Source organism: Macrotis lagotis, chromosome 1 (assembly GCF_037893015.1).
Source record: "Macrotis lagotis isolate mMagLag1 chromosome 1, bilby.v1.9.chrom.fasta, whole genome shotgun sequence".
Lineage (NCBI taxonomy): Eukaryota > Metazoa > Chordata > Mammalia > Peramelemorphia > Peramelidae > Macrotis > Macrotis lagotis.
Window position 1 is genome coordinate 399,668,661 of NC_133658.1, and position 21,802 is coordinate 399,690,462.

A 21,802-nucleotide genomic window follows, 5' to 3' on the forward strand; every position below is an offset into this window, starting at 1 on the left:
GAAGATGGAAGTTGAGCTAGACCTTGGAGATTTTCCACAGAAAAAGGGAAAGGAGATTTTTAGGAACTAGGAACAACATGAAGGTTAGAGAGCATATGTTTTTTAAGGGACCCCTCTGGGCTTCAATTTCTTCAATTATAAAGTAGGGACAACAAATGTTACATTTTTCATAATTAAAATTGCATTGCCATCTAAGAAGAGCTAAACTAGAAGTAAAAAGTGTGATCTCTTCCTCCAAAATCAGAGTTTAGGCCTATGAGGCAAGCCTCACAAAATGTTACCAGGGCAAATAACAGAAAATTTTCCTAAAAATCAAGATCACTTCAATTGTGGAGTCAAAGAGACTCTAGAATTCAGTTTCCCATTGGGAAAGAGACTCTAGGACTGTATTAAAAGAATATAGAAAGAGTCCTTAAAACCCCTGCCTTTATGGATAAAGATGCTGATAACAAGGAGCTGGGGGTGAAAAAGTCATTTGATAGCTTCCTTTTACTTGCTAATTAGGTGCTAAATTCAGTTGTTTCTACACAACTAAAGGAGTATAAAGTAACTTCTAAATATTAACACTTAGGACAGAGCTCCAGTTGCCTGGTCTAGTTATTGCTCTGCCTCAAATCTCACAAGTCCCATCTAAGAAGGAATGCTCAAGGGATGTGAAGGGTCAAGTCTATATCTCCCTAGTTTTCATACATATGAACTATGGCAGGACTGAATGATTTAGGTAAAGTTGGAGGAAAAGAGAGACTCCTCTTTGATGTTGGAGCCCTGAAAGTACCAGGCCTCACTCTGCTGTGGACTAGCCTCTAAATCTCAGGGTCTCTGGACCATGTTGATGGATAATGGGTCTGAGTACATTCAAAGACAACACAAGCAGATGTTTGCAAAAACAAAGACATTTGAACTTTAATAAATTATAAAATTTAAAGGATCAACTCTGTATAGACACGTTATTCTACTGAGAATGGGTATTGGTGGCAGTTACCTGTAAGCCGTGGGTACTGTAATCTCTTGTCCTGCAGGACAAAGATTCTGCCCAAATGGGCAAAGGCTGTGCGTCAAATGTGAGTAAATAATAAATGTATGACATGATTCAGTCCCTGGACCCCCTTAAAGTTTTATTGGGGGAGCACCATTGGTATTATATGTGCAAACTATCTGAAATACTGACACCAAGGTCAGATCCTGGAAACCTATAGAATGTTTAGCAGGAAGAGTGGAACTAGCACTCAGATTATGAAACTGCAGATGACATAACCTGCAGAGCAGCAGGTAGTGATAACTCCCTCAGCTGTGATGCCAACAAGATCCACATAACACCAAAGTGAAGAAGTCCAATCACTTGTGATATAATCTAGGCTTGACAGGGTCTAAGATTCTCAGCCAGAACGGATCCACTTTTCATACCCCCTGCCTAGCCAGGTACTCTTCAATTGTTTAGCACCAGGATCCTCCTGGGATCTTCATGACTTGGTTGCAATTCTAAAACTTAGTCATGGAAGAGGGTTCCCCCCCAGCCTGCTGTGAGGGGTGGACAATGGTTATATACACCAGCTTTCCTGGTTCTCAGTACTGACAAATCTCTTCCCAATTTCTAGTACTGTCCCATACTCTTCTGTCAATTCTGAGACCTAGATCTTAAGTCAGAGCTCATCAGAGCTCCTTTATTTTCTTTTTAGACTGACTGAAATGCTTGCTTTTTCAGTCTTGTCCATCATGAGGTCGTGTGCTCAGCAAGAAGAGAAAAGGTCTCTTAGAGACCAGGTCTCTAAGCCTCATAAGTCCTTGATAGGGCCTCTCCCAAGTCCAATGATTTGGGATGCCATTTGTGAAATGCAACCATAAGCACTTGGCTTTCCCATCTATGTATACACCTATCTTATGGTGTATCTTGTGGGTAATACAATTAGATTAGAGCTCAACTAGATTAGCATAGGGCAATACAATTGGATTAGACCATTTATAGTCATTCAATCATTTCAGCTGTTATGCTCTACTACAATGGACACAAGATACCAGATGAAGTGGGAATAAAGGACTAAATTTATCTCCCTTGCTTTCTGATTTTACAAATACCTCCTTATTCTTGTCAACCAAAAGAAATGGTGCAGAGAGGGGAAATTTATTTTTGGAGCTGTTTAGAATTGAGGACTGTAAATATTGCTCTTAAAATAGAAAAATACAATAGAAAATGCTTCCCAATATATCACTGGTATTCTTAAAAAAAAAGAAATCCTTCCCTTTACCCTATTAGTAATTTTCTTGGTTCCTAAACACCATTGGTTTCTAAGATGTTTTCAAGATTTCATTCCTCTAATTTCTTTTTTTTTTTGCTTTGCTTTGTTTTGTTTTTGCAGTCATAGGGTTAAGTGATTTGTCCAAGGTCACACAGCTAGGTAATTATTAAGTGTCTGAGGCCAGATCTGAACTCAGGTCCTCCTGATTCCAGGACTAGTACTGTCTTCTAATTTCTTTTTTTTCCTTTGTTTTGTTTTGTTCTGTTGTCATCAAGATTCCTAGATTTCTTATGTCATTGACATGACTTTCTTACCAACAACCGATATGCTTCCCCCCATTTAAAACCACATGGTCTCTACTTTCTCTGATATCAGAAAATGGATTGAATATCATTCTGGAAGCCCTGAATGTGAGCAGCACTGGTCACCCTGGGGCACACATGCAAAGCAAAAGATCTCAAGAGATACTGGGGAAAGAACTTACCAGTGTATTCTCTAGTGCCAGCATTGATGCAGCTGCCCATTTTGTTTATAATATTTTTAAGCTTACCCATTAGTTTTCAAAATAAGTCTTAAATGGCCATCTGGGTACACTTGGCTTTAGGCAGTAGCTTAACCTCTCCTGGGGAGCTATAGTAGAAAGAATGCTAGAAATGGAGTTGGGGATCTGGGTTCAAATCCTCACTTTGTTGATGTCTAGTAAGGTGACTTTGAACAAACCATTTCCCTTTTCTGGTTCCCACTTTCCCAATGAGTATAAGAATTATACTTACTCCTCAGGGAAAGAGTGAAGATCAACTGAGAATATAAAAAAAACAATCTATATGTATGCTAATATTATTACTACCTCATGGGTACTATTACCTGTCAGAAAGTAAGGACCAGGTCAATTCTTGTGAGGTCTCTTGAAAATCTGAATTTCTTTGTTTTCCCTTTGATAGAAGTACAGAAAGAGGCACGTGACCAGAGAGACCTCTTTATGCCATGCAGCACTCCCCAGGTATGGGGGTCTTAGAGTCTTTGGTTTCTTTTTGCAAAAGCAGGAAGATGGACAGTTAGAAACAGTTACTAGGCACAGCTTAGACTGAAGGAAACTAACTTGACTTCAGTTGTTGATATTCCTGGATGAAGAGATGGAATAGACCCAGTGATTCTTCCTAAAATCCCAAGTCATGCCCCTGATTTTCTTTAAAAGTGACTATTAGAGGGTATAGATACTAACTTCATGTGAAGATTCCCATTGACCACTGACTCATTGAACAAGAAAATAATTCTGTGAATTTGTGTGAGTGGGGGGTATTAATCTTCATTTAAAAAACAATTTTAATGCAATAAAAATGGGAGTTTTCAAAGTATCCCTCTGTCCCAAAGTACCATGGTGACTAGGAATTACATGAGCAAGATTGAAAACTACTTTATAGAAGTGAGGTCCATTAGGAAAAAACAAAAACAATAGAAAAAAGCTTGTTCCAAGTGATTCCAAATTGGGTTATCCAGAATCAAGACAGAATGAATGCAATGGTCCATGTTGATTATTTTCATCTCACAATGAAGTGCAAGTATTAAATATGGCCTCCCTCCACGAGGGGACATATTCTATGACTATTTTTCCTTCTGTTTAAACAATAAACTATTTTAACATTAATGCCAAGAAATGCTTTCACTTTTTTGAATGACCTAGCCTCCCCTGAGAAAGTTGGGTGTGAGAAGGATGCCTTGGATTGAGAAAGCAGTTCCTAACTCCCACCATTGATGGAGGACAAAGGTCTTGGCACATTTTTTTTGTTGTTGTTGATAAAGCACCATTGATTTGTAAACTGGATATTCCCCAACAAGGGATCTAGAAAAAAGACAAAGTAAGAGAATTACCAAGCTCACTCTTTCTTCCCCTTTGCCATAAAAGTTGGAATGTATAATTTGGGGGAAGGCTGGGGCAAATAATTATTCTATGGATATCTATGGACCACTCATTTCAATGAAGGGGACCTGGATGGATTTTCATTTAGGAGTCAAGACCAGAGTGAGGTGGTGTTTATATTATCCTCTCAAATCTTTTGAACAGTGCCTTTTAACAACCTGACAAAAGAAGCTGGGATACATTAATCTCCTGTAAAAACAAACTTTGAAGGACTCTCAATCTTGGCTAGTAAAATAAAGAATCTCCATTTGCCTTTGTCTTAATGTTTCAGAGGGTTAACTCCAAAGAAGCAGAAAACAGAATAGTGTTTAGGGGATAATGTACAGAAATGGTAGTAAGGAAAGCAGGATGTTAGCCAGGTGAGTGACCTCTGGCAAGTCCCTTCCACTGTGACCCTCTATTTCCTCATGTGTAAAGCCATGTTGTCAATAATCTCTAAGCTCTTGACCTCTAACATTCTGTGACATCTTATTCAAACACTTTTGAATGCTTTCTCTCCCATGCTTACCCCATGGAGCTTTCACCAAGATTTATTTTTTTTTCTACTTGGGCTTTTACCCTGCCTTCAGCAGTTCATGAAAGGGAATCACTGCCCTGGTCATTTGGCAGGGCTTAGTGAAAAGATCTTACCCTGGAGTAGTAGGTAAAAGCTTTTTATACCTCTTCTCCCTTCACAGGCTCTGCTGGGGCTGGAGAGGTTGGGAAGGGAATTACCATGGGGAGGAGATGAGAGAGAGAGAGAGAGAGAGAGAGAGAGAGAGAGAGAGAGAGAGAGAGAGAGAGAGAGAGAGAGAGAGATCAAAAAAAATTGTCACTTGGTGGTTAGAGATGATATTGGTTTGGAGTCAATGAACCTGGGTTTGAATCTTGACTCTGCTACTTTCTTGTCATCTTCTACGATCCCCAGCTTCATCATTTATAAATTATGAGGGTTGGAATAGAGAATCTCTAGGAAACCTTCTATTTCTAGATAAATGGACTCAGTGATCCATCATTGCCTCTCAAATGTGTCTCCACCTCTCCCAAGGTGAAACTCAAATGGAAAGAAAATTTGATGAGATATTTCTGGGGCTGACTAATCTTGAGATCAAGAATTAAGGGAATACTATTGGACTGAGGAGCAATTCTGCTCCTAGTAATGGAATGTTGGGATTCTTTCCAAGAATTTCCCTAACCCAATTCTATTTTTTCTTGGTTTTGTATCCATTCTGTTAAAGGCTGGGGATTATTGTATTTAAACAGCAACACCTCCCTCCAAAGGTATCCCCAGACTTGGTGTACTTTGCTAGATCCAAAGGAATGTCAGATAACTAACTGGGAGGTTTCTCTGACTCTATATTCCCCACTATCATAGAAACCAACTTGCCATTGCACCTCTGCCACCATCTCTCTCTCTTTTTCAGTCTTTTAGAATTGGGCATTTCTGCCATAGCACCACTCCTCCTCATTTCTAGGATGGACATTACTATGCTGCCAGTTATATCTCTCCAAGAGGAAAAAATATGCTACCGACGGCATCTTTCTGTTTTATTAGAACCTCCCCAGCATCTCTCTCTTCCATTTCTCAGCAATAAGCTCTTGGATCCTCTGATTCTTGGTCCTTTCATACGGGGCTCTCCTATGTGGGATGAGGTTGGGCTGCTGGACTTCATTGTCCGGGCCTTGAACCTTATAGGGCATGTCCACAGCATTGATGTCTGGGTGTTCCTCCTCTGTGATGTTGGAACCTGCGGCACTAGTGGGAATTACTGGCGGGTATGCCAGAGATGGTTGTGCCTCTGGAGGTACTGGAAATGTTGGGAGCACCGCTTCAATGTCATTGTTTCTTCCAGGGGTTGGCTCAGTTGCATTGTCCTCTGTGATGTTATTGTAAAGGTTACAGGACTTGCAACACAGCTGGTTGTAGCCTGGAATGGAACAGTATCGAGACAGGACTTCCATTCGGCAGAACATTGACTTGTCACCTTGACAGTGTTCTTCTGAAAGACAAAAGTAGGACAGATGACCAGACCAGGAAAATGGTATGTGTAGTGCTGACTAAATACTTAAATCTCTTGTCAAACCTTACATTGTCAACAAAATGATGGAGTGACAGATAAAATGTACTTAGCTATACAGTGCCTCAGTAGACATACCCAGAATATGGAATGTTAGCCTAAATAGGCTGTCCTAACTTGTGGCCTATTCATCTGTTTTCTGAAAAATAGTTTGGTAACTATATTTCAATATAATTAATTTCCTTTATAATTCTGTGCTTTTTTTCCCCCCTTGAGGCACTGGGGTTAACTGACTTGCTCAGGTTATACACCTAGCAAGTGTCTGAGGACATATTTGAACTCAGGTTTTCCTGATGGTGATTGTGAGAAGGGATTCTCAGGCTTCCCCAGACTGGCTAAAGGTGCTATGACATAAAAGAAGTTTAGAACTCTTGCCCTAAAATGACCATCTTTATGGCCTTTCTAAAAGGTTGAATATAAGAAGTGAGTGAGAAAGAGACCCAGTCTCAGAGTCTGAAAACCTGAGTCTGAATCTCGGATCCCATAATTTTTAGGTATTAAATCACTTTCTTCATCTCAAAAGGGGTTGTAATACTTGTACAAGGTTATTGAGAGTAAAAAGGTGTGTAAAATTTGAAGTTCTATAGAAATCTGCAGTAGTTTTTGTTTTCTTAAAAGGTTGTCTTGGTGCCCCAAACTTGTAGCAATGGAACATAATGCCTAATATATTGACAGGGACTCTTCTACCCCAGGTCTATCTATGACATGCAGAAGTGGGACATGAATGGATCACTGTGCACTTGTGAAAAGAGTATTCTTCAGATGACATATTCATGCCCAGCCAAGTTGACTCATTCTGAACTTTGGTATTCCTTCTCTAAGGGGTCCTACTTGGTACCCTATGTGCCTCCTCTCATCTTATGTACCTCAAGGACTAGTTACTCTACTACAAAAAGTCATTTTTCTCTTGATAAATCAATGGAGCATAAGAATCGTTAATGGTCCTAAAATTTTAAGACCTGACTCTTGATCTTTGTGTGATGAGGTCAATAGATCATTTCCCACTTATGAGAATCAGTTTACTAGCTGGAAAATGTCTTCTGGCAAAACACTTGAAACCTCTGCTGTCTTCTTCTATGTCTCTTCCAGGGTCAGCATAAGGCAATATTGTCAGTGGTTGGGTAGATGGTGGGGGAAAGGCAATTTCTATCTAGAAGAAATTCCATCTATTGCATCTGAGAGAATAGATAGGACTTCATGTTCAACAAGTTCTCTTGGATATCATGCTTGTCCTTAGGGTTACTATTCTTTGATACTCACTAACCAAAAAAAACAAGTAGCTTAGAAATTCCAGGTTGCAAATGCTTCTAATGTCAGGTCTTTATTTTAATAAAGATGCAAACAACTGACTCAAAACAGCATTTCACTCCTAAATCATTTGTATTTGTTCTAGGAATGAATCTTACTTAACAGACAAGAAACTTACCTAAAATCTCATAATCAAAAAGTACCAGTGAGGTCATAGCCCAACCTCTGATCCAATGTGGCTCCAGCCTCTATTTGGAGACCCCATTGATAGTTGAACTCATTGAGGTGTAAGTACTGTTTTGGAAGGCTACTATTACTAGTTGGTTCCATTTCTTCTCCTGGAACCCATCAGAGAAGGGTGAACTCTCTGATTTTTCACAGCCCTTTAAAGATTTAGGTTGACCCTCATGTCCCTATTTCTTGTGCCTGGTCTCCTCTAACTTGCCTCTATTTCCTTCATTTTTTTTTCTAATTTAAATCAACAATACTTAAGCACCACATATATAAAATTTAAGAGTTACAAAAATGAATTTAGACAGGAATATAATCCCTAATCTTGATATTACATGTTTTCAGTTCTTTACACAACCATTTTGGACATCATCTTCCAGACACTTTCCAACCTGTCAACACTCTTCCTAGGCTAATAGCCAGAACAAGTCATGCTATCCCAGCTTTGTTCTGATAAATACAGAACAGATAGTACTACCACCTTTTCTAATTCAGACACTGGTTTTTAATACAACCTTCCTGACACCTCTTGCTCCCTTGGTTTCTTTGTCTTTAGGAAGGCAGCACACCATAGTGGACAGACCAGGATAATCCAGGTTCAAATTCTGTCTCAGACACTTATTGGCTATGTGATCCTGGGAATGTCACTTAATCTTTTGTGCCAATTTTTTCTCATCTGCAAAATGAGAGAGTTGGATACTTTTCCAAGTCTACAATTATTATCATATTATTTCCTTTTCCTCCTGCCATTCTTCCTGGTCATTTTGGATCTCATTTATTATGTCTCTTCTTCCTCCCACACCCCAAGTGTACCCTTTGTCCTCTTGTCTTCTTTCTCTCTTGTTATATCAATGACTCTCATAGTTCCAATTTTCAACTCTACATATATTACTCAAAAAAAAATCTACAAATCTGGGATTGTAGTGGAAGGGACCTAAGAGATCTACTTTGACTCTCTCATTCTGTAGTGAAAGAAATGATGGTTCTCCAAAGGCAACATGACTTATTTGTATAAGGTCTCCCAAAAAGTGGCAGAGCCAGGACTAAGACCAAAACTATTGGATGACTCCAAACTATTGTTCTTTGTGTTGTACCATGATTCCTTCCCATTTAGTACTAATCTCTGTTTTAGGCTCCAGTCTCATCTCTCCGATGGCCTACTATATGTCACCATTTAATTAATTTGCTAGCACCTTACCTTCACATTCCTCAAGCTGCCTTCACTTTTAGAGTCTCATTTTGCATGGAACCTTGACTTTTCTTTTCTTGGATACATTGAAATCTGGTTTTGGTCCAAGGTGCAATCTGGCTATGTCCAGTGTCTCCTGAACTATTTGCATGTTCCAGATCAACCTCTTGCTCAAAGGGTGCTTACTGCATATGAGAGAATCATAGCTTTGGAGCTGGAAGGGACCTTAGAAGCTGTCAAATCTAATCCTCTTATTTTTATAGATAAGGAAAGTAAGACCAAAAGAGATTAAGTGACTTGCCTAGGGTCATGAATCATTATAGTCTGTGCCTGAGGTAAGATCTGAACCCAGGTTTTCTTGATTACAAGTTCAATGGCATATCTACTACATAATGATGCTTTTTTACTTTCTCATAGATTGAGGCTGCTCACACTGAGTTGGACTCATCTAAGATAGCTATGGTTTAGGTCAGTTAAGCAATTTTAGCACTAGATTGAAAGTTGACCATTATATCTGAAAGGAATAATCTTCCTGCAGAAAACTGATGATTGTCTTCCCTAATCCCTTAGAAGGGGATCAGGGGATTACTTACACAATACTAAGAGAAAGAATATTCAATTTAAAGTCAGGAAACCTGAGTTATAGTTTTAACTCTTCTACTAACTGGATTTTGACTTTAGGTAAGTTACTTCCTATCTCTGAGTCTCATTTTCCTCTTCTGAATTAAAGGAGAAGGTTTGGATGAGTTGATCTCTCTCCAGGGTCCCACTAAATTTCAAACATCCCATGAATTAACATTTCATTATCACCCAGTACTTTCTTAGAAGGCTAAAGTTTGAGTTTTCTAGGCTGCCATTTACCATACTGTACTCTTAACCCAGAATACAAAGTTTACATTCATATAGGCCCATATGGGAATCTACTCTTGCCACGGCATCACTATTTCTAGGAATAACAGACCCCATGGACTGTGTTCTTGCCTATACTTCCATACATTCTGGGAACCATGACTCTTTCCTTAAATTTTTAACTATTGGTATCACTAGAAAAGCCAGGGTATAATCCTAAACCCAGGAAATATATTGACAACCCAAGAAAATTCAGGAAAAAATACTGGTTTTTTTTCAAAAGCAAAGACTTAAGTTTGTCAAATCAGCCAATATAAGGATATAGAGCAGGAAAGAAGCACAGACTAGCAAAAGAGCATTTCAGTGGAAAGGTACCTGGGCTTTGAGGGGATAGGGCATTCTAGTGACTCTGCTAGGTAGGAAAGCAAGCATTCCTCCAAACTTGTTTTCTATCTCACCTACAAACTCCCCACGAGTTTTTTGTTCATCACTTTAGGTGTGCTTACACTTGTTCTGCTCTTTTACTGTCCTACGTTTCTGGAAGTATCTCTCAGCTGCTACATTTTATTGAGAACATAAAATTGGAAATCTGGTCTCAGAGGGGATAGACCAATGACAACTCTTTTTTGAAGCTTATGCTTCATAAGACCAATGTGGACACAGCCCTTAATCAACCAAAGTCCATACTGGGAGTAGGAAAAGAAAGATACTTCCCAGGGCCCAGAGTTATACCCTCAGTTTCTATCTCCATCATGTTTAGGGAGAAACCTAAGGTCTATTTAATACAGACCTGCCTAATTCTCCTGTCAGAGCCCATTAGGTAATGGGTCTTCTTCATCATAGTCTTCTGATGAAAGAATCCTCAGTAAAGCCTTATTACCTTTTTGGTTCAAGGTATTTATTCAAGGGTTACTGAATGTTATTTTGATAAAATGCAAAATGTCACCCTACAACTAGATCTACATCTCCCCAGCTCCAAGGAATGCTTCTGAAAAATTGTATCTTGTGAGACTCAAAATAGATTCTCTAGACTATTTTTTTTTTGCAAGGCAATGGTGACTTGCCAATGGTCACACAGCCAAGTAATTATTAAATGTCTGAGGCTGGTTTTGAACTCAGATCCTCCTGGCTCCAGGGCTGGTGCTCTATCCACTGTGCCACTTAGCCACCCCATCTCTAAACTGTTTTCAAACCCAGATATACATTATGCCAAAATCTTTTTTCACTGACAAAACATATAATTCTGTGTCTTCAAATCATGAGTTGGGGAAGAAGAAGCTATATTATTGTAGCTTTTTTGCAGTATAGTGCATGTAAAGTGCTTTGTAAATCGTAATGTACTATGGAAATGCAATAATAGTAATGATTATAGGCTAAATTAGCCTTATACAAAAGATCTGGAAGGCAAACTGAAACAGCACATCTTTAATAGTCTGTTAAATACATACAAAACACTAATAAAAATATCCCTGATAAACCAAAGTGCATAAAGACGTGGTGCACGATGCCCAGATACCTTATTGCGCCACTCTCAACGGCCACCCATATCTCAAAACGTCACTAAACAGTTAGTTGTCTATTGAAAGTTTGAAAGTTAACAGTCGTGAACATAGTTATACAGTTAAACACCGATTATTTTACATAACAGTATTCAGTGCCAGCTATGTGTTTTTGCTATGCGGTCGTGTTGATGAAATATTAACAGCTTTTGGGGAGAAACAAAAACAAAAACAATAACAACACATCTTGTCTAGACCGCCAGCATTCAAAGATGGAACTGCATGGTGGGTAATGATACATCTGAAGCGCTACAATGCTGAAGAGCTAAAGATCTGAGTCTGTCACCTGACAGGGTACCCCTTAAGGGCATGGGACAGCCCCAAACTTAGTCTATGGAGGATGACTTGTTAGATGGGAGAGATGTAGTTGGAATATGTGCATTCCAAAACTAAGATGTCTTTTGAAATGCTCTTTAAAGGACTAACTCCTCTTCCTTGGCACAGAAATGTCACAGGAAGTCACGAGGCCATTTGAGTTTGGAGGAAACAAAAGAAAAAAGGACTCTTTCTCCTTTGGGAACTGTCAAATTCCCCTAAGAACCTCCCTGACTTCTTGTCTATGCCAGTTTGAGTCAGACCCTGGCGGATAAGCTCATGATCTACTAGGGTGATGTTTGCTTTTGAAGCCAGGCTTATTGATCAGTGCTACTACCTTTCACCTTTAAGGCATTTTTCTAAATGTTTCTCCTAAGCAAAACAGCCGTAACAATTGAGGTAATTCTGTAATGGTTTTCGCAGGTCCCATTGGCCACTTGACATATCTACATGAAAGAGTCTCTGACTGCCTGTTTCTTTGTCAGTCTCTCACTCACAGGCATGCTGCTCAGGGTAGCAAAAGACCCAGGAAGCTGATGAATGAAAACCCAGAATAACGGGGTCTGTCTTGACACTGAACCCACCTTTTAGAACAGACCCCTTCCAGGGCAGGGGAGGGCACGGCTCTGTGGCCAAAGTTCTGCCACATGCAGAAAAGCCCAGACTTTGCGGTGAGACACAAAACCCTTTATGAAAATGAGCCCGGGGCCAGGGAAACACAGAGCAAAAGGGATCAGAAGGAGGAGGAGCAGCAGCAGCAGCAGCAGCAGCAGTAGCAGCAGCAACAGCAGCAGCAGCAGCAGCAGTGAGTGGAGCTTTTAAACATTCCCACAGGATGGAAACACAAAGAACCTGTGTTGTTCTGAGCATTCCACAGGAACAAACACGAAATGAAAGGCAGAGAAAAAGAACAGAGCCAGGTGCTCTATGGGGAGCACAACACTTGAGGGGGGGCAGGGGTGGAGGGAAGTCTCTCATTCATTTGTCTACCCTGTTGGAAGAAAAGCAGGCTGAGGGGAAGAGATGGTGGGCAGAGGAAGAGGAAGTAAAAGAAACTTGGCACTCCAAGGTCTGTCGTCATGGGGCTATGATCATGTTCATGACCAGTCTTGGTCTTGGCCCCCAAACTGCACATCTTGGACCAGGGAGTTGCTTTTTCACCTATGCCCAAGAGCCCAAGGCTGGCAGCTCTTGGCACTATCCCGGAGGCCCGGGCCTCACAGCAGAAATTCTCCTTCCCAGTCCATAGGCCGGGACATCATCCGCCTCCAGGGCAACACGGGCTCTGAATCAGAGAGAGGCCAGGCATTGAGGCGGCCCCCAGGAAGAAAGGAAGATTCAGCCCCAGAGAGGACTCAGGAAGAGTCAGGGGAACTTTCCATAGAGAGAGAGGAAAAGAGCCAAAGGTAAGAGTCGCAGTGGCTCAGGCATGCAGGAAAGGCCGGAGGCAGAGTTATAAACGGGTCTTTTACTTGACGAGATTTTCTGGATTGGATAGTCAGGGTCTGGACGTGACAGCCACTGGATGAGGTAACTCTTCTTGGAAGGATCAGAGATGTTTCCTAGGAGAAAGAGAACAGATATTTGAGCCAACAGAGGATGGCCTAGGGACCTCGGCCCAGGCTTCAGTCAGAGAAGTGGCTTTGAATTTTAGAGAGGGGAAGGTTGAGGTGTTAGAGCCCAGGGATAAGAGGAGTGGGGAGTCCAGCAGAGAAAGGGTGAGGGTCAGTCATTATACCAGGAATTAGACTGGAGGACTTGTCATCATGAATCTTTGAAACTTTCTTAGATTCAGTGACTTATGATGGAAGACTGAATGATGGAAAAACCCTCTTGGGTCAAATTCATAAGCAACTGTCATCAAAATCACATAACACAATCACTGTAGAAGCACCTGCCTTAAAGGTGAAAGGTAGTAGCACTGATCAATAAGCCTGGCTTCAACCTTGTACTAGGTTGGACCTAGAGAAAACATTTTTGATTTCCCAGACAGGCAGGTCTTCAGCCTTGGGATATTCATACCTAGGTAAACACTTTCTTGGATTGTAAATCCCATAGGGAAGATTGACTCCTTCCCCTGGTTCTGGACTTGAATGGCTCATCCCATGGGGATTCCAAAGGCAACATGACTTATTTGTATAAGGTCTCCCAAAAAGTGGCAGAGCCAGGACCTAAGACCAAAACTATTGGATGACTCCAAACTATTGTTCTTTGTGTTGGTACCATGATTCCTTCCCATTTAGTACTAATCTCTGTTTTAGGCTCCAGTCTCATCTCTCCGATGGCCTACTATATGTCACCATTTAATTAATTTGCTAGCACCTTACCTTCACATTCCTCAAGCTGCCTTCACTTTTAGAGTCTCATTTTGCATGGAACCTTGACTTTTCTTTTCTTGGATACATTGAAATCTGGTTTTGGTCCAAGGTGCAATCTGGCTATGTCCAGTGTCTCCTGAACTATTTGCATGTTCCAGATCAACCTCTTGCTCAAAGGGTGCTTACTGCATATGAGAGAATCATAGCTTTGGAGCTGGAAGGGACCTTAGAAGCTGTCAAATCTAATCCTCTTATTTTTATAGATAAGGAAAGTAAGACCAAAAGAGATTAAGTGACTTTGCCTAGGGTCATGAATCATTATAGTCTGTGCCTGAGGTAAGATCTGAACCCAGGTTTTCTTGATTACAAGTTCAATGGCATATCTACTACATAATGATGCTTTTTTACTTTCTCATAGATTGAGGCTGCTCACACTGAGTTGGACTCATCTAAGATAGCTATGGTTTAGGTCAGTTAAGCAATTTTAGCACTAGATTGAAAGTTGACCATTATATCTGAAAGGAATAATCTTCCTGCAGAAAACTGATGATTGTCTTCCCTAATCCCTTAGAAGGGGATCAGGGGATTACTTACACCAATACTAAGAGAAAGAATATTCAATTTAAAGTCAGGAAACCTGAGTTATAGTTTTAACTCTTCTACTAACTGGATTTTGACTTTAGGTAAGTTACTTCCTATCTCTGAGTCTCATTTTCCTCTTCTGAATTAAAGGAGAAGGTTTGGATGAGTTGATCTCTCTCCAGGGTCCCACTAAATTTCAAACATCCCATGAATTAACATTCCATATCACCCAGTACTTTCTTAGAAGGCTAAAGTTTGAGTTTTCTAGGCTGCCATTTACCATACTGTACTCTTAACCCAGAATACAAAGTTTACATCATATAGCCCCATATGGGAATCTACTCTTGCCACGGCATCACTATTTCTAGGAATAACAGACCCCATGGACTGTGTTCTTGCCTATACTTCCATACATTCTGGGAACCATGACTCTTTCCTTAAATTTTTAACTATTGGTATCACTAGGAAAAGCCAGGGTATAATCCTAAACCCAGGAAATATATTGACAACCCAAGAAAATTCAGGAAAAAATACTGGTTTTTTTTCAAAAGCAAAGACTTAAGTTTGTCAAATCAGCCAATATAAGGATATAGAGCAGGAAAGAAGCACAGACTAGCAAAAGAGCATTTCAGTGGAAAGGTACCTGGGCTTTGAGGGGATAGGGCATTCTAGTGACTCTGCTAGGTAGGAAAGCAAGCATTCCTCCAAACTTGTTTTCTATCTCACCTACAAACTCCCCACGAGTTTTTTGTTCATCACTTTAGGTGTGCTTACACTTGTTCTGCTCTTTTACTGTCCTACGTTTCTGGAAGTATCTCTCAGCTGCTACATTTTATTGAGAACATAAAATTGGAAATCTGGTCTCAGAGGGGATAGACCAATGACAACTCTTTTTTGAAGCTTATGCTTCATAAGACCAATGTGGACACAGCCCTTAATCAACCAAAGTCCATACTGGGAGTAGGAAAAAGAAAGATACTTCCCAGGGCCCAGAGTTATACCCTCAGTTTCTATCTCCATCATGTTTAGGGAGAAACCTAAGGTCTATTTAATACAGACCTGCCTAATTCTCCTGTCAGAGCCCATTAGGTAATGGGTCTTCTTCATCATAGTCTTCTGATGAAAGAATCCTCAGTAAAGCCTTATTACCTTTTTGGTTCAAGGTATTTATTCAAGGGTTACTGAATGTTATTTTGATAAAATGCAAAATGTCACCCTACAACTAGATCTACATCTCCCCAGCTCCAAGGAATGCTTCTGAAAAATTGTATCTTGTGAGACTCAAAATAGATTCTCTAGCTATTTTTTTTTTTTGGCACTAGTGGGAATTACTGGCGGGCCACCCCATCTCTAAACTGTTTTCAAACCACAGATATACATTATGCCAAAATCTTTTTTCACTGACAAAACATATAATTCTGTGTCTTCAAATCATGAGTTGGGGAAGAAGCTATATTATTGTAGCTTTTTTGCAGTATAGTGCATGTAAAGTGCTTTGTAAATCGTAATGTACTATGGAAATGCAATAATAGTAATGATTATAGGCTAAATTAGCCTTATACAAAAGATCTGGAAGGCAAACTGAAACAGCACATCTTTAATAGTCTGTTAAATACATACAAAAACACTAATAAAATATCCCTGATAAACCAAAGTGCATTGCGGCACTAGTGGGAATTACTGGCGGGTATGCCAGAGATGGTTGTGCCTCTGGAGGTACTGGAAATGTTGGGAGCACCGCTTCAATGTCATTGTTTCTTCCAGGGGTTGGCTCAGTTGCATTGTCCTCTGTGATGTTATTGTAAAGGTTACAGGACTTGCAACACAGCTGGTTGTAGCCTGGAATGGAACAGTATCGAGACAGGACTTCCATTCGGCAGAACATTGACTTGTCACCTTGACAGTGTTCTTCTGAAAGACAAAAGTAGGACAGATGACCAGACCAGGAAAATGGTATGTGTGGTGCTGACTAAATACTTAAATCTCTTGTCAAACCTTACATTGTCAACAAAATGATGGAGTGACAGATAAAATGTACTTAGCTATACAGTGCCTCAGTAGACATACCCAGAATATGGAATGTTAGCCTAAACAGGCTGTCCTAACTTGTGGCCTATTCATCTGTTTTCTGAAAAATAGTTTGGTAACTATATTTCAATATAATTAATTTCCTTTATAATTCTGTGCTTTTTTTCCCCCCTTGAGGCACTGGGGTTAACTGACTTGCTCAGGTTATACAGCTAGCAAGTGTCTGAGGCCATATTTGAACTCAGGTTTTCCTGATGGTGATTGTGAGAAGGGATTCTCAGGCTTCCCCAGACTGGCTAAAGGTGCTATGACATAAAAGAAGTTTAGAACTCTTGCCCTAAAATGACCATCTTTATGGCCTTTCTAAAAGGTTGAATATAAGAAGTGAGTGAGAAAGAGACCCAGTCTCAGAGTCTGAAAACCTGAGTCTGAATCTCGGATCCCATAATTTTTAGGTATTAAATCACTTTCTTCATCTCAAAAGGGGTTGTAATACTTATACAAGGTTATTGAGAGTAAAAAGGTGTGTAAAATTTGAAGTTCTATAGAAATCTGCAGTAGTTTTTGTTTTCTTAAAAGGTTGTCTTGGTGCCCCAAACTTGTAGCAATGGAACATAATGCCTAATATATTGACAGGGACTCTTCTACCCCAGGTCTATCTATGACATGCAGAAGTGGGACATGAATGGATCACTGTGCACTTGTGAAAAGAGTATTCTTCAGATGACATATTCATGCCCAGCCAAGTTGACTCATTCTAAACTTTGGTATTCCTTCTCTAAGGGGTCCTACTTGGTACCCTATGTGCCTCCTCTCATCTTATGTACCTCAGGGACTAGTTACTCTACTACAAAAAGTCATTTTTCTCTTGATAAATCAATGGAGCATAAGAATCGTTAATGGTCCTAAAATTTTAAGACCTGACTCTTGATCTTTGTGTGATGAGGTCAATAGATCATTTCCCACTTATGAGAATCAGTTTACTAGCTGGAAAATGTCTTCTGGCAAAACACTTGAAACCTCTGCTGTCTTCTTCTATGTCTCTTCCAGGGTCAGCATAAGGCAATATTGTCAGTGGTTGGGTAGATGGTGGGGGAAAGGCAATTTCTATCTAGAAGAAATTCCATCTATTGCATCTGAGAGAATAGATAGGACTTCATGTTCAACAAGTTCTCTTGGATATCATGCTTGTCCTTAGGGTTACTATTCTTTGATACTCACTAACCAAAAAAACAAGTAGCTTAGAAATTCCAGGTTGCAAATGCTTCTAATGTCAGGTCTTTATTTTAATAAAGATGCAAACAACTGACTCAAAACAGCATTTCACTCCTAAATCATTTGTATTTGTTCTAGGAATGAATCTTACTTAACAGACAAGAAACTTACCTAAAATCTCATAATCAAAAAGTACCAGTGAGGTCATAGCCCAACCTCTGATCCAATGTGGCTCCAGTCTCTATTTGGAGACCCCATTGATAGTTGAACTTATTGAGGTGTAAGTACTGTTTTGGAAGGCTACTATTACTAGTTGGTTCCATTTCTTCTCCTGGAACCCATCAGAGAAGGGTGAACTCTCTAATTTTTCACAGCCCTTTAAAGATTTAGGTTGACCCTCATGTCCCTATTTCTTGTGCCTGGTCTCCTCTAACTTGCCTCTATTTCCTTCTTTTTTTTTCTAATTTAAATCAACAATACTTAAGCACCACATATATAAAATTTAAGAGTTACAAAAATGAATTTAGACAGGAATATAATCCCTAATCTTTATATTACATGTTTTCAGTTCTTTACACAACCATTTTGGACATCATCTTCCAGACACTTTCCAACCTGTCAACACTCTTCCTAGGCTAATAGCCAGAACAAGTCATGCTATCCCAGCTTTGTTCTGATAAATACAGAACAGATAGTACTACCACCTTTTCTAATTCAGACACTGGTTTTTAATACAACCTTCCTGACACCTCTTGCTCCCTTGGTTTCTTTGTCTTTAGGAAGGCAGCACACCATAGTGGACAGACCAGGATAATCCAGGTTCAAATTCTGTCTCAGACACTTATTGGCTATGTGATCCTGGGAATGTCACTCAATCTTTTGTGCCAATTTTTTCTCATCTGCAAAATGAGAGAGTTGGATACTTTTCCAAGTCTACAATTATTATCATATTATTTCCTTTTCCTCCTGCCATTCTTCCTGGTCATTTTGGATCTCATTTATTATGTCTCTTCTTCCTCCCACATCCCAAGTGTACCCTTTGTCCTCTTGTCTTCTTTCTCTCTTGTTATATCAATGACTCTCATAGTTCCAATTTTCAACTCTACATATATTACTCAAAAAAATCTACAAATCTGGGATTGTAGTGGAAGGGATCTAAGAGATCTACTTTGACTCTCTCATTCTGTAGTGAAAGAAATGATGGTTCTCCAAAGGCAACATGACTTATTTGTATAAGGTCTCCCAAAAAGTGGCAGAGCCAGGACTAAGACCAAAACTATTGGATGACTCCAAACTATTGTTCTTTGTGTTGTACCATGATTCCTTCCCATTTAGTACTAATCTCTGTTTTAGGCTCCAGTCTCATCTCTCCGATGGCCTACTATATGTCACCATTTAATTAATTTGCTAGCACCTTACCTTCACATTCCTCAAGCTGCCTTCACTTTTAGAGTCTCATTTTGCATGGAACCTTGACTTTTCTTTTCTTGGATACATTGAAATCTGGTTTTGGTCCAAGGTGCAATCTGGCTATGTCCAGTGTCTCCTGAACTATTTGCATGTTCCAGATCAACCTCTTGCTCAAAGGGTGCTTACTGCATATGAGAGAATCATAGCTTTGGAGCTGGAAGGGACCTTAGAAGCTGTCAAATCTAATCCTCTTATTTTTATAGATAAGGAAAGTAAGACCAAAAGAGATTAAGTGACTTGCCTAGGGTCATGAATCATTATAGTCTGTGCCTGAGGTAAGATCTGAACCCAGGTTTTCTTGATTACAAGTTCAATGGCATATCTACTACATAATGATGCTTTTTTACTTTCTCATAGATTGAGGCTGCTCACACTGAGTTGGACTCATCTAAGATAGCTATGGTTTAGGTCAGTTAAGCAATTTTAGCACTAGATTGAAAGTTGACCATTATATCTGAAAGGAATAATCTTCCTGCAGAAAACTGATGATTGTCTTCCCTAATCCCTTAGAAGGGGATCAGGGGATTACTTACACAATACTAAGAGAAAGAATATTCAATTTAAAGTCAGGAAACCTGAGTTATAGTTTTAACTCTTCTACTAACTGGATTTTGACTTTAGGTAAGTTACTTCCTATCTCTGAGTCTCATTTTCCTCTTCTGAATTAAAGGAGAAGGTTTGGATGAGTTGATCTCTCTCCAGGGTCCCACTAAATTTCAAACATCCCATGAATTAACATTCCATCATCACCCAGTACTTTCTTAGAAGGCTAAAGTTTGAGTTTTCTAGGCTGCCATTTACCATACTGTACTCTTAACCCAGAATACAAAGTTTACACTCATATAGGCCCATATGGGAATCTACTCTTGCCACGGCATCACTATTTCTAGGAATAACAGACCCCATGGACTGTGTTCTTGCCTATACTTCCATACATTCTGGGAACCATGACTCTTTCCTTAAATTTTTAACTATTGGTATCACTAGGAAAGCCAGGGTATAATCCTAAACCCAGGAAATATATTGACAACCCAAGAAAATTCAGGAAAAAATACTGTTTTTTTTTCAAAAGCAAAGACTTAAGTTTGTCAAATCAGCCAATATAAGGATATAGAGCAGGAAAGAAGCACAGACTAGCAAAAGAGCATTTCAGTGGAAAGGTACCTGGGCTTTGAGGGGATAGGGCATTCTAGTGACTCTGCTAGGTAGGAAAGCAAGCATTCCTCCAAACTTGTTTTCTATCTCACCTACAAACTCCCCACGAGTTTTTTGTTCATCACTTTAGGTGTGCTTACACTTGTTCTGCTCTTTTACTGTCCTACGTTTCTGGAAGTATCTCTCAGCTGCTACATTTTATTGAGAACATAAAATTGGAAATCTGGTCTCAGAGGGGATAGACCAATGACAACTCTTTTTTGAAGCTTATGCTTCATAAGACCAATGTGGACACAGCCCTTAATCAACCAAAGTCCATACTGGGAGTAGGAAAAGAAAGATACTTCCCAGGGCCCAGAGTTATACCCTCAGTTTCTATCTCCATCATGTTTAGGGAGAAACCTAAGGTCTATTTAATACAGACCTGCCTAATTCTCCTGTCAGAGCCCATTAGGTAATGGGTCTTCTTCATCATAGTCTTCTGATGAAAGAATCCTCAGTAAAGCCTTATTACCTTTTTGGTTCAAGGTATTTATTCAAGGGTTACTGAATGTTATTTTGATAAAATGCAAAATGTCACCCTACAACTAGATCTACATCTCCCCAGCTCCAAGGAATGCTTCTGAAAAATTGTATCTTGTGAGACTCAAAATAGATTCTCTAGACTATTTTTTTTTTTTGCAAGGCAATGGTGACTTGCCAATGGTCACACAGCCAAGTAATTATTAAATGTCTGAGGCTGGTTTTGAACTCAGATCCTCCTGGCTCCAGGGCTGGTGCTCTATCCACTGTGCCACTTAGCCACCCCATCTCTAAACTGTTTTCAAACCCAGATATACATTATGCCAAAATCTTTTTTCACTGACAAAACATATAATTCTGTGTCTTCAAATCATGAGTTGGGGAAGAAGCTATATTATTGTAGCTTTTTTGCAGTATAGTGCATGTAAAGTGCTTTGTAAATCGTAATGTACTATGGAAATGCAATAATAGTAATGATTATAGGCTAAATTAGCCTTATACAAAAGATCTGGAAGGCAAACTGAAACAGCACATCTTTAATAGTCTGTTAAATACATACAAAACACTAATAAAATATCCCTGATAAACCAAAGTGCATAAAGACGTGGTGCACGATGCCCAGATACCTTATTGCGCCACTCTCAACGGCCACCCATATCTCAAAACGTCACTAAACAGTTAGTTGTCTATTGAAAGTTTGAAAGTTAACAGTCGTGAACATAGTTATACAGTTAAACACCGATTATTTTACATAACAGTATTCAGTGCCAGCTATGTGTTTTTGCTATGCGGTCATGTTGATGAAATATTAACAGCTTTTGGGGAGAAACAAAAACAAAAACAATAACAACACATCTTGTCTAGACCGCCAGCATTCAAAGATGGAACTGCATGGTGGGTAATGATACATCT

The 21,802-nt window shown here is 39.6% G+C and overlaps 1 protein-coding gene across 1 annotated transcript in view; it reads right to left on the minus strand.

The window, feature by feature from the left end:
• Window positions 1-4,884: 4,884 nt before the first annotated feature.
• ADAMTS2 (ADAM metallopeptidase with thrombospondin type 1 motif 2) overlaps window positions 4,885-21,802 on the minus strand; it is a 478,959-nt gene continuing 462,041 nt past the window's right edge. Inside the window, exon 22 of the mRNA XM_074212594.1 lies at window positions 4,885-6,131. Within this exon, the coding sequence (XP_074068695.1) occupies window positions 5,683-6,131 (449 nt within the window). The 3' untranslated portion in view covers window positions 4,885-5,682. The remainder of the gene's footprint in view (window positions 6,132-21,802) is intronic.